General features: G+C 47.2%; 1 protein-coding gene across 3 annotated transcripts; it reads right to left on the bottom strand.

The window, feature by feature from the left end:
- Nucleotides 1-1,151: 1,151 nt before the first annotated feature.
- LOC113259468 (serine/threonine-protein kinase Sgk1) lies at nucleotides 1,152-9,726 on the bottom strand. Of its 3 annotated transcripts, none has more exons than XM_026504845.3 (12): nucleotides 9,532-9,726; nucleotides 6,486-6,561; nucleotides 5,962-6,037; nucleotides 5,445-5,549; nucleotides 5,256-5,339; nucleotides 5,007-5,138; nucleotides 4,628-4,740; nucleotides 4,149-4,272; nucleotides 3,606-3,701; nucleotides 2,983-3,138; nucleotides 2,785-2,874; nucleotides 1,152-2,391 (listed from the first exon to the last, which is right to left on the bottom strand). In XM_026504845.3, exons 1-12 carry the CDS (start codon nucleotides 9,563-9,565, stop codon nucleotides 2,224-2,226), a joined length of 1,254 nt encoding a protein of 417 aa, XP_026360630.1. In that variant the 5' UTR covers nucleotides 9,566-9,726; the 3' UTR covers nucleotides 1,152-2,223. The 3 variants fall into 3 exon arrangements, with proteins under 3 accessions (XP_026360630.1, XP_026360628.1, XP_026360629.1); XM_026504843.4 differs by lacking the exon at nucleotides 9,532-9,726 and adding an exon at nucleotides 7,597-8,493; XM_026504844.3 differs by lacking the exon at nucleotides 9,532-9,726 and adding an exon at nucleotides 6,703-6,854.
- Nucleotides 9,727-12,781: the final 3,055 nt, after the last annotated feature.

The raw sequence follows: 12,781 nt of genomic DNA, 5'->3' as shown, positions 1-12,781 counted from the left end.
TTACCAGGGGGAGGAGCTAAGTCATCTCCAAACACCTGTTCAGCCCTTAGACTCCTTGGAAGGAAGGGGGTTTGTTGGGGGTGAGGGTGTGTGTGTGAACTGAGATGTAAGAACCAAGATCAAGGGGAAGAAGACCATAACCTTCCTGGGGAAATCCCTTTGCAAACAGAGAGGTCGGGTGAAGGGCGTGCAGCGGGCTTAGAGGTTAAGGCAGCGGCCGACAGCTGTTTGAAGACTCCCTATTTGCCAGGAATTTGTGTGAAGGGCCTAGAAAAGTGAAAAAGTACAAACAATTTGGACTCAAAGTGATGATCTCTTAATATCTTAATATCTTCCCTTCTTCCTCAGTAGATATTCCAGTGGGAAGGGCCTCACGAGTGGCCTCTGCACACCAGACTCGGAGTCAGCCGCTGGGTACACAAAGGCTCAAGAGGCTTCTGGTCGAAGCCAGGGACTGGCTCCTCGGGGGTCCTTCTCTGAGCGGGCACAGGACTCCATTCAGCTCTGGGTGCTCTCAGAAAAGGGAAGTCCAGCCAGCTCAGCCTCTTGGGAACATAATCCATTTATGACAAACATCCCCACCCTCTTCAGTGGCATTCTGCTTGCAGACTATTTTCTCGACTTCCATTTCAACAAACAGCTTTATTGAAAAGTTTGCCTTTTCCATTAGGCTCTTTAAGGGCAGAGATTAGTCTGCTTTGTCCACTGCTGTATCCCCAGCACTCAGAGCAGGGCTGGGCCCAGAGTAGGCCCTCAAATTAGTTGTTGAAAGAATTACCTGTTACTTTGGGCAAGCCAGATGTCAGGACCAACAGCCAACTTCAGAGGGCAGGCGATAAATACAGGGCACGTGGCTTCATGGCTGTCCTTGTGGAGTGGGTTTGTACATTGGAAAGGGTTTGTTTGGATGGATTTGTGAATGACCTGACCGCCGTCACAAAATACTGCTAAGACCCAGAAGGTAAAGGGCTTTAAGCCCTCTCTATAGCCCCTGGGGTCTGAAGCTGTTGCTATTGGAGGCCAACCACTGAGCTGCAAAGTATAGCAGCATTTCCCAGGTTTATAAGTTTTAAATAGACCCATTATTACTGCTCCCCACCCCACCCCACTCCACCCCAACTGAGACATACAAAACAACACACATGACACAATTTATGTAAATATTTTTCAAGGTTTTATTGCAAACCAAAGTTGGTTTATCACACACAAAAAAAGTTGTGTGGTGGGGGGGCAAAGAATTGTACATATTATAACCATGTTAATTACAGTACATTAAAATGGTGGTTTCCATTACAAATAAGCCTGTAAGTTTAAATATACTAGTGTTATAACCCAATGTACAGACTTTCTTTATACAATACATACAATTATCAGGAATGCAAAAAAAAAAAAAAAGAAAAACATAAATAATGCCCATTTTACAGGTGACATTTTAAACAATGAAAATACCAGGCTTTGACCGACAACTGGGGCATTGGTCCATAAAAACCCTTTCTAAAAATAGAAATATTTGTAGCAGCAATGCTTTCTTTAAGCATCTGGATACAAGTCATTGCAAGACCATTTTCAATAAATTTTAGTTATTAACTGTATCTTACAAAAAACAAAAAAACAAAACGGTCTACACATAAATTTATCTTCCAAATATGGAAGAAACAAACAATGTCCCACATTGTAGTGTCCTGCAAGTGTCACATTGATGCTTAGAACTAAATCCATCTGTGATCAAGCACACCACATTCATACCACTGTTCACACAGTAAATCCACAAGGAAAAATAAAGAACTGAAACACTCTGCAACAGGAAAAGCTTTGGAGCTAACACGATCTCATCAGAAAAGGCACATGTCATAAGATTCGTTATCACGGCCCAGACAGACCTTCCGAAAACCCTTCTTCCAACTGCAAACCCTTCTTCGAACTGCGTCATCCTAAAGCGACTACTGCATCTGTCTACGGCGGCGCGCAAATGCTCATTTCAGAGATAGCACCATGTTGGAAGGAAGAATAAAAATGAAAACCTCATGAGCTCACTGAGAGGAGGATGTGCTCTTCAAAAAGCTTCCAGCAAACAGTGTGCAATAAGATTGCCAAGATGTGCAAGCTTCCAGAGATGTGCAAATTCTCTTTTAAGATGTCCTGTCAGCTGGCAGCTCCACCGAGAGGCTAACTAAAACGCTTACAAACACACATAAAATCCTTCAAGACCAACCCGAGGACTGTTCAGAGGAAAGAGTCCATAGGAGGTGCATAGGAGAAGCCTAGGAAGGCCTCGGCCGCTTCCTTGACGCTGGCTGTGAGGAGGATGCTGTCAGGGGACCTGCCGATGGAGTTGGGGACAGGCTCTTCGGTGAACTCGGGATCGAAGTGCCGCAGGTCGCTAGGTCCACTCTATTGTGGGAAGAAGGGAAAAGACCACTCAGTGTCGAGAATTCAGTGTGCAGACAGGACCGGGAAATCCTCATGTGGGCTTTCAATACTGGAGCTCAAGTCTTTAGGGTACTAGATGGAAACTCCCGTAATAACCATCCACAGGCCACTCAACGTTTAAATAATGAGGATAGTGCTTACTTTTTATCTTTTGGTACTTTAACTGATAAATGTGTGGGAAAGTTACGTTAGCTTGGTGGGGACAAAAATTCTGTTTATCTAGGTAAAATAATGGTTTGTGAATAAAAGGTCTGCCGATGTTAACCTCAAGGGACCTCCCCTCCACCACCAGCAACCCTGACTTCAAGAAGTGCCCTTTCGGTCTTCCTCTACTCAGAAGAAAGAGATACTCACCACATTTGGGTTAAAGGGAGGAGTAATCTTCTTATTAATGAGATCATCCCAGTTAATTAGGGAGAAGAAGACATGATTCTTAATCTCCATCTGTCCAGAAGAAACAGGAGATGAATTTAGACCGGTGGAATTCAAGGAGGGCAGTGGGGTCCAGGGCGCTTCCCAGACAGCCCAGGAGAGCAGGAAAGAGTTACTCACGAAGTCGTCCTTGGCGCCCAGCCTCTTTGTCCTGTCCTTTTGCAGGAGGCCCTCCAGGAGGTGTCTGGCAGAATTGGTGATATTTGGCTTCAGCTGGAGGGGCTTGTTCAGAATGTTGTCGTACATCTCAGCTGTGTTTCGGCTGTAAAACGGAGGCTGAAAGGAGGAGGGAAATTAATGCTTAATTGGAAGGTTTGTACAGCAAACACGACCAACAGAGAAAAAGTCTTCAACTAGATTAAGCTGGATTTGACAAAGTCTTTCCCTTAATAGGTTTCCTTTGCCCTGGATTTTTAAATTCTATTTCGAGACCCTTCTCAGGGAGTAGATACTAACAAGCCACGTTCTTCCTCACACAGGTTTAGGGGGTCAAATCTCATCAAATGTGATTTTACAAAAGAAAAATTCACAAACTAAGAGCTTACCCTAAAACACTTACAAAATAACCAATAGGCCTCTCTTATCAGCATTTGATAAGCTTGTTGATAAAGGGGCAAGACACAATGACCAGATCTGCAATGGGGCTTGTGCACCCTGATAAGTCTGGATTTTAAGAAGATGCCATTCTAGGGAGCACCATCAAACCAGGGGCAAGATTCCCTGGCTCTCAATGCACTACTCACCAGGCCATACAGCATCTCATATAAGACGGCCCCCAGGCACCACCAGTCCACAGTCCTGTCATAAGGCTGCTTATGGAGCACTTCGGGTGCAAGATACTGAAACACAAAGGAGGGAAACAGAGTTTAGAAGTCTGTGAAACCGGGCAATCCCACGACCAGGCATGCACTTTGTAAGGGCTGAGACCCTGGATCCACTTACAGGATACATTTCTTTATATTACTTCCTGATAAAATTGCTGGACTTGGAGGTTGAAGGGCCAGGTATGTGTACTGATATTTGGAAAGTGATTGGGCACCCAACAGTAGCTTACTTGGGAATTTACAACATTTTATGACATGGCTTTTGCAAACAGCTGGTCTTAATGAAAGCAACATAAGCCCTGGGATTTCTTATGCTGCATCAAACAGCAAATGTATTTTCCTTGCACTCAACTGGACTGAGAAACCTCTGAGAACAAACTACCCTTTTGGCAGGTTGAGTATTTTTGCACTTGGCTCTCCCAGGAGAGGGCAGACCAGGCACCAAACCGACAGTGTGCCTACCTCGGGCGTGCCACAGAAGGTGGAGGTCGTGCCATTGTGTTCAATGTTCTCCTTGCAGAGCCCAAAGTCAGTAAGGACAATGTGTCCCTGTGAGTCCAGCAGAATATTCTCTGGTTTTAAGTCTCTGCAAAAAAAAAAAAAAAAAAAAAAAAAAAAAAAGTAGTATAAGTTAATTTCACTTCATAAGAAATCCTCTGTGAAAATAACAGCTTGGGGTATTAGCAGCATTTTCAATTCACTGTAGCTGTATAGTGAAGAAAAAAAGGGAGTCCTTGTTCTGCTAATCTATTCTGGATCGGGCACAATCGTAGCTGGCTACTTCCCTGGTGGCATGGAGTCAAGGCAGCTCACATGCTGGGGGATCTGGTTTTAGGTGACCATGCGGTACTTAAATACAAATTATCTCAGGGCTCCATTAAAGGCTAGGGCTCTGTCTCCTTTCTACCCAGGAAGGTAACCTTGGGAGCTCTGCAGCTTACCTATAGACGATGTTCAGAGAGTGCAGGTAACCCAAGGCACTGGCTATTTCAGCAGCATAGAAACGAGCCCGTGGTTCCAGGAAGCAACGCTCCCTCTGGAGGTGGTAGAACAACTGCGGGAGACAGAACAAAGTGAGTCTGGGTTGCCAAGGCCTGATAACAATGCATTTAATTAGTCTCGACATATATAGCTAAAGGGGACAATTGCAGGAAGTGGCCTTAAATAGTCTGTTAACTATTTGCAACCTTCAGATTGAAGGAAAGGCTAATTCTGGTAACTTTTTCCCCCTAAGTATCACTGAAAAGCTTTCCTCTCACACTAAAACCAGGAATGCCATGCCCAGACACCCAAAGGTTAGTTCATATTCCCGCCGCTCACCTCTCCACCATTGATGTAGTCGAGGACAAAGTACAATTTGTCAGCAGTCTGGAAAGAGAAGTGAAGGCCCACCAGGAAAGGGTGTTTCACATTCTTCAGTAGAACATTCCGTTCCGACATAATATGCTTTTCCTAGAAAAAGGACAATTAAGATTTAGTGGCAAATTTCAACTTGGTACCAAAATTCAAAGGTAAACCCATTTGATGAATGTCTGTCTCTAACTCCAATCCATCTAGCGCATCCCATACCTCCTTCTTTTTCAGGATGGCTTTCTTCTGTAGAACTTTGACTGCATAGAACGCTTCTTCTGCTTTGTGTCTTGCTAGAAGAACCTGGAATTTCAATTAAAAAAATCATTTTGCTGTCTACACCCACAGAGAATGGAAAACGAATGCATGAAAGACCATAAATTATGAGGTCTTCAGATCTGAAATTACCTTCCCAAAACTGCCTTTCCCAATCACTTTCAAGAAGTGAAAGTCAGATGGTTTAGCGTGAGGATTGGATGATGGGCCAAGGTTGATTTGCTGAGAAGGACTTGGCTGGAAAAGAAAATGTTTTCTTTTAGTATCCTTGCTTCAAAGGAAGACAACAATAAAGGACAGGCAATGTAAAAGATGCCACATCTGCAAATAACTGAGGCAAGTCACTACACATCACAGGCACAACCAAGACTACTTTTCATCCATACACATCAGTATGTCATATGGGAGTATGGAAATTGTACACGATCATGTTGTAACCAGATAAAACTTTTAGGCAATAGGCCTTTTAAAATACTTCACTGACTCAATAATTAAGTAAGTGCTTAAGTCACTAATTATGCTATTAACTAGGCATTCCTGCCTTGATAGTAATTTCTAGAAATGCTACTGTAATCCATCAATGTAGGAATACTAATTGACTCATTTACAAGATTCCTCTACAGAAGAATCACAAATAGAGAATACTTACTGGAGGAGAAGGGTTGGCATTCATAAGCTCAGGCTCCTGAGGTTGGGAGATTTTCAAAATGGACTGAACTTCAGGGCTGCAGAGAAAGGAACAACTTAGAACCTCCTTAACCCGACACAAGGGGGCACACCAACACCGGTCGGAAGTTTCTGGCTCAACTTTTCCCCCGACAGTTGAGTGCTTCAACTAAAAACACCCGAAGAAGAAATTAATCAAAGAAAATAATAGCCAGAGAAAATGATAAACCCAGTTAAATACAGGGATGAGGGCTGTTCTTCACGGAAACAGGGGGTGAATGAGGCAAACACGAAAATTTTATCTCACAGCTCTAGGACAGGCCAAATCAGCACATTAGTTTTAATGTTTAAATGTTTTCAATTGGGACTTAAAAGAGACAAGGGTTCCCACCCTCGGGGAAGGCTTCAGCTTTCTGATCAACCTTCTGATGAGAATGTGTCTTTACTGCTGGTAAACTGAAACTCTACTACTTCTTTTTATTTCTCCCAACCCTCCCCAAAACTTACTGTTTGCATGCATAGGAGTTATTGGCAATCTTCTGAATAAAGTCGTTCAGGCCCATCCTCCTCTGTTTCATGAAAGCTGTGAATTAAGAGAGAAGAAATAAATAAACGTCTAGATGGCTTCGTAACGTCCGACGCCACACACACTCATCTGATGCGCGACCTGAAAAAAATTTCCACTTCGCATATCCTAGAAGTTCAGTAAAATTCCTACACTCACCGATGAGAATCGCTACCATTCCCCTCATTCTGGAGTAAGTGAGGGTGCCCCTAGCAGCCTCGGTTTTCACCGTCATCTCCGCAGAGAGAGAGCGCGCAGAGAGTCGTTACTGACGGGAGACCGGCTCAGCCAACACTGGCCGCGCGCCGCGCAGCCCACTTTATAAGCCTTGAGCGCCGCAGGGGCGGGGCCCACGCGACAATGAGGAAGCGGCCCCGCCCAGGCCCCGCCCCAAGCCCCGCCTCCGGCGTCCGCGAGGCTCGAAGAGCTGCTCCCTCGCGGGTGGTGGCCGGCGGTTCGGCCCCCGGCCCCAGGGCAAGCCCGGGGCGGGGGCGGGGGCGGGGGGCGCGGGGACTGCCCGGGAGGCCCTGCGCGGGACTGTTATCTGCCTCTCTGGTCTCCCCGGCTGGAGAGAGGGAAACCGCAGGCGGAGGGGGTGGGGGGAGGGAGAGTCCGGGGTAATTTTCCACCTTTCTCATTTATTCCGCCCAGCTAGGAAATCAGAGTCGCGGCACTGGGGCGCTTTCCGCCCGGTGCTCGGCCAGCCGGTGGCTCAGTGCCCACTCTGGTTTGTCAGACTCTGCCTGCCGATTCCCTCCCGGTCCCGAAGCCGGGCCTCTCCCCTAACTCCCCCGGCAGCCTCATCAGCCCCCACCCGGCGGCCGCGCACCACCAGCCCGAGGTGTCTGTCGGGCGAGGGTGGCCCCGCGCGCCCTCATCTGCGGGGTCACCGTGGGTCTGGGACGCCCAGTGGGTTCCCCGCTCCCACTTCCTTCTCTCCCGGCCTCAGTCCCTCCATCCTGAGAACGCGCGCCCACCCCCGGTCCCTCTCGCCGGAGCCGAGCTACTAGCGGCGGAGCGGGACAGTCCCCGCGTGGCGGCCGCAGCGCTTACCCAGGCCGGTCAGCAGGAAGGACTCGCTGCGTTTCTGCGCCTCGGCCCTCTTTTTGTGGCGGGGCCGCAGCAGAGACTCGAGCCGGGCCCTGGCCAGCGCGCCCTGCATCTCCCCCATGGGCAGCCGCGGCCGGGCGCGCAGCGAGCGAGGGCGACAGGAGAACACTGACGTTTCCTTGAAGGAGCCGCCGTGACTCAGGCCGGGCAAGATTTCCTGCCCCGAGACCCAAAACAAACAAATGGCCCTTGTGCACGGCCGAGCCGCTTCCGAAAACGCCTTTTTTGTGCTTTTGGCCAAAGCCACGCAAGGCTGCAAAATCCCAGAACTTGGAAGCGGAGGAAGGAAGGAAAGAAAGAGGGAAGGGGGAGGGAGAGGTCAGGAATGTGTAGGGGAGGGGGCGGAAATAAAATTCGTCTCTGCACTAAAGAGAAAAAAAAAGTACAATCTGCATTTCACTTTTTCCCCCCTAGTCTTTGAGAACATTCTGTCCGTTCCGCATGTAATTTTTTTCTCTCGCATCTTTAATCTCTGCCACGCCAAGAACACGTGAGGAAGTGGCAAGTTAGGGGAGTGGTAACTCCGCGCAAGGCGCCGACCTGGCGTGACCCCGGGTAGCGGCGGCTCCCTGATTCCCTCTCCCGCTCTCGCACCTGAGAACTCAGCAAGGTCGCCTTACAGCGTCTTAAAAACCCTCAGTTTGTCCTCGTCTTCCCTACCCCTCCTCCGGTTTATTTCAGGGCTGACCCGGGAGTCTTCTTACAGTTTAACCACCTTGCTCTTTCCCTCAAGTCCCAGATAAACTGGGATTCGCGAACTCCTGAAAGATGAGCCGGGTGCCTGTGCTCCGGAAAGCGGAGGAGAGAGGGAAGCTCTGCAGAGCAGCGGCGCGGTGCCTTCCAGTAACCCCGCCGCTGGGAGATGCCGGGGCGCTGCAGTCTGACCGCCGGCGCGAGGACTCGGGCCAGCGCTGGGCGGGGGAAGCCAGGAGCACAGCCACAGCCACTGGGCCTGAGCGCGAGGCGGCTGCAAGTTACTAAGGTTTGCAGGGCCAGTACCTGGCACTTGCTGGTGCTGTCTGCGGTGGCTGCCCTGCCGTGACCCCTGACTGTCAAGGACCCTGCCATTTTTGAGTTGCATACTGGGTCTGACACACTCCAAAATACCAGCTGTCAAACCAAGAATAGCCTGCGAAGCCGTTTTCCTTTCGTCCTGGGCAGGGATTTGTTTTGCAGGCACAACCACCTCATTTGCCCTAATATGATCTGTAATCTCAGCTGCTGCCTGGTTTGCTCAGTTGCAACAGCCCCAGACTGGGAGAAGGGAACACACATCATCTCTCCTGGAGAGTGGCTGGGAAATGTTGCTCAGCACCCACTCTTAAAAAAGCAGTTCTCAGTGCCTGAAATTGATGCTCCAACCTTAAGCAAGGTTTAGGAAACTCCAGATCACAGTCGCTGGCGCATTATTGCTTCCTGGTCCATGGATTCTTCATACAATACGACTTTGTTACTGCCAATGCCCCCCATACTCTGTTCCATTTCAACTAGCCCAGCCCGTCCCTGCTCCCACACCATTCCGTCCCCTTTTAAGAGAGCAAATTTGCACTGGATACTACACACAACCCATGAATCATTGATCACTACATCAAAAGCTAATGATGTACTATCTGTTGGCTAATTGAACTTAATAAAAATAAAAGAGAGAGAGAGAGTGAGAGAGCACGCAAATTTGGCAAAGACTGCCCAGAAACACCAACCTGCACCAAGATTTCTGCTTGTTTGTTCTTAAAACACGAAACTGAGAAACCTTCCATCGGACACCTTGCCATGTGTCCCCACCTCCTGTGCCTTCCCCAGGCCAAGGAACCTCAGATCCTCTGAAGCATCTTCCTTTTACCCAGTCCCTCCAAATTATAGTAATAAAAGTACACGAACCTTTCAAAGGGGATTTTATAGATTCCTCTTTCATTCTTCAGGTTGCCTAGGATATGAAGTTTGGGGATTACTTTCTGGAGGTTGGAGGTAGAGCTCAGTTACGTTGCAATAGCCTCCCTGCTATGTGCCTGATAAGGCTGGACGCTGAGATGACAGAGAGCAGAGGAGTCAGAGGCAGCTGTCCTGCTCTGTTATGCACCCCACTTTATATAAAGGCAATTTACATACAGGAAGGGAGCAAGCTGCAAAGTTCAACACTGGGCCATTTATTCTCTCCATTGCAACATCACTCAGAAAATTACAGTCATCAGCGTCCTGAGTTTATTACACTCCCAGCAAGACACACAAGAAATGTAACTTGACTGATTATCATCACAAATCAGTCCAGAAAAAATTCAAAACACATGCAGAGCGTTCATATTTTCAAAGAAGGTCTGCCACATGCATTCCAGGAGGAACGTGGAATTCAAGTTAGAGGGCTCTAAGTGGAATAGAGAAGACACACAACCGTATGATTTGTGGTTGGAACAGAAAAGGAACGTCTGATGTTCTCCTTCCTCCCCCTACCCTAATGTTCGGCAGTTGGAGACGGACGGTCTGCTAAACTTATCATTTAACATAGAGAATCAAGTTGTTGAGACTGGCTTTTCTTCCAACCGGATACCTGAAGGGTGGAGCAGGCGCCCCCTGTTCTGTCCCAGCAACCTACTAAGACTTCCGAACAGGAAGGTGACACACAGCGGCGGGTAGATGGGGCGGGGAGGTGGGGGAGGTAGAGGGGGGAACGGTGTGTGACGCGCGCCTGTTAACTCTGCACAGGCTTTGGGTTGCCCTGTGGCCGCTATTCAAACGCTTGATCTGTTCTTCCTTCCCGTCGCCAGCCTCTTTCTTTGGTCCAGATAGTCTTCCTACCGGAGGAATCCGGCCCCTTTCCTCTTACTCCCCGGTGGCTCAGTGGCCAGAGTTGCGTCACCAAATTGCGCTTGTAAATGCAACCCAGAGGGCGATCGCGTTCTCTGGCAGAACGGCTCTGGAATGCAGAATTTCCCCCACTTCTCCTGAGGTTTAATCAGTTCCAGGTAATTTCTCTCTACAACGCCTTGTGCAGTCGCAGAAAATACAGATGGCTTGATAGGAGATAGGCTAATTACCTCCCCCACTCCCCCAAGCCAGTAATCTCATTGATGCTTCGTAGTGGGGAAACTGCAGTCAAAACTCTCAAATGGAAATAATTCACCAAGATACAAAGTTTGCACTGAAACAAATCATTTCCCAGTGCATGTGTATTTCAATGCTTCAGAAAATCATTTAGTTCTTCTGCTTTAATTTTCCTTAATGAAGGACTGTAAATACTGAAACTTGAAACCTTTACTAAGATAGGACCCTTTTAATTTAATTCGAAGTCTCAGAAAACAAATTCTGGATATTTCTCAACATATCAAAGGAAATATTTTGAAAATATTTTTTAAAGATTTATTTATTTGAGAGAGAGAGAGAGCAAGCAGGGGGGCAGGTAGGGGCAGAGGGAGAAGGAGAGAGAATCCTCAGGCCAACTCCCTGCAAAGTGGGGAGCCCAAAACTGGGCTCCATCCCATGACCCTGAGATCATGCCCCCAGCAGAAATCAAGAGTCAGATACTTAACCGACTGAGTCATCCAGGCGTCCCCCCCAAATATTTTCATTAGGACTTAGCTGTTGGACTACTTCTGAAGTGTGTCAGCTGTGTGGTGTCCTCATTCTCTAGGTACAATACTTTCCATTGATAATGGCAATATAATTGTTTTGCATTGCCCAAAGTGTCAAGAATTCTAGAACAATTATGTGCACAGTTTAGGTTCCATGCTTACTGCTTCATGTGGTGATGCTTATAGAATCCTTTCCCTGGAGCATCACCAAAAAAAGTACAGAGAAACACCAAAAAGCATAATTATTACTCTAGAGAGCAACTAAATGGATCAGTTTTTGTTGAAGGTTGTCACCAAGTGCATGCCTCTTTTTTTTTTTTTTTACAGTATTCATCAAACAGAAAAAGATGACAGCAAATGAGTTTATTCACAAGAGCTATTATAGGTAAGTAATCAGCAATGGTGGTTAAATGAGAGTTTATAGATCACAGGTTCTATAGTGATTATTACGTTCCATACTCTTAATTGTCAAAAGTGACATGCATAAAGAAGGTAAGGATGTGATTGAATACATAAGTAAGAGACGAACACATTACTTTGAATAACAGTGTTCAGTGTTATTAAAATGCACAAAACTACATGCTTTATTTATGCAGGGCTTATTTCTTTTCCAAGACAGTGCTTTTGAATAAAGCAAGACTACACTGTGAAGAGCCTTGGAATAGGGTTTTGCCACATACTGTACACGGGGCTGTCTAGTACAGAGGCCTTAGGTTGTTTTCTCTAACAGCACTTTTCAGCTATTGAGGATTAAGCAATTGTTGTTATTTTTCTTCTGAGTTGAGCAGATGATAGGCAAAATTGTAAAGTAGCAGTACTTGCTTTTGAAACCAAATTTATCTCCTCGCTGTAACCCTTCTCTGTCGCTGAAGTTAACTGCCGTGCCTCTCCCACTTCCCACCCACAACCCTGGTGCACTCTGTGGTCCTGCAAACTCTGAAATACTGCCTTCCACCTTCCTCCCTGCTAAGCCAGCTGCCTCAAAGCCCTGCTCTCAGCTAATCGCCCCAGGAGGTATTGACCTGATTCTCCTTGCCTTTCTCTGGCTTTCTCCCTCCTTCCCTTCTCCCCTCCCTTCCTCCCTCTTTGCCTCCCTCCCTTCCATTTGTTCATGCAAGCCTTTAACAAGCATTTATTAAGTAAGTATGAATATTAAGCTCAAGGGACACAAATATGAATAATCCTGTTATTTGAAATTCACAGAAGCTGTCATTCTGAGTGGGGAGCACCCACATAAATTATGATATGATATGACGCGTGTTAGAGGTCCCAGCAATCTACCTTAGAAGAACAGAGAGAGGAATTTTCTACTGGGGAGAAGCAGCAGACATGCAGTTGTTGAGGAAAGTTTCCCACAAAGAAAGAATATTGGGGCTGATCCCGGAAAGGTCAGCTAGGGACAAAAGAGGAACGTCATTCTAGGCAGAAACAGCTCGAGTACCAAACTCTGAGGTGCTGCGTAGCATCTCTGTGATGATCTGGGGACACGGCCCCTACTCGGACCTCTGACACAAGCGAAATGTACAGGGCCCTTGCTGCTATTGCTGCAGCGGCAAAACAGCACT

This window comes from Ursus arctos, unplaced genomic scaffold, assembly GCF_023065955.2.
Source record: "Ursus arctos isolate Adak ecotype North America unplaced genomic scaffold, UrsArc2.0 scaffold_13, whole genome shotgun sequence".
Taxonomy (NCBI): domain Eukaryota; kingdom Metazoa; phylum Chordata; class Mammalia; order Carnivora; family Ursidae; genus Ursus; species Ursus arctos.
The sequence above is the reverse complement of the archived record's forward strand: the minus strand, read 5'-3'. Positions and strand labels throughout refer to the sequence as shown.

Coding starts and splice junctions, on each gene's coding strand:
- LOC113259468 (XM_026504843.4), bottom strand. CDS start 7,714: ATGGGGGAGATGCAGGGCGCGCTGGCCAGGGCCCGGCTCGAGTCTCTG. Junction 6,562..7,596: donor CTTCCTGCTGACCGGCCTGG/GTAAGCGCTGCG, acceptor CTTAATTCACAG/CTTTCATGAAACAGAGGAGG. Junction 3,702..4,148: donor CCTTCTGTGGCACGCCCGAG/GTAGGCACACTG, acceptor TTTGTGTTTCAG/TATCTTGCACCCGAAGTGCT.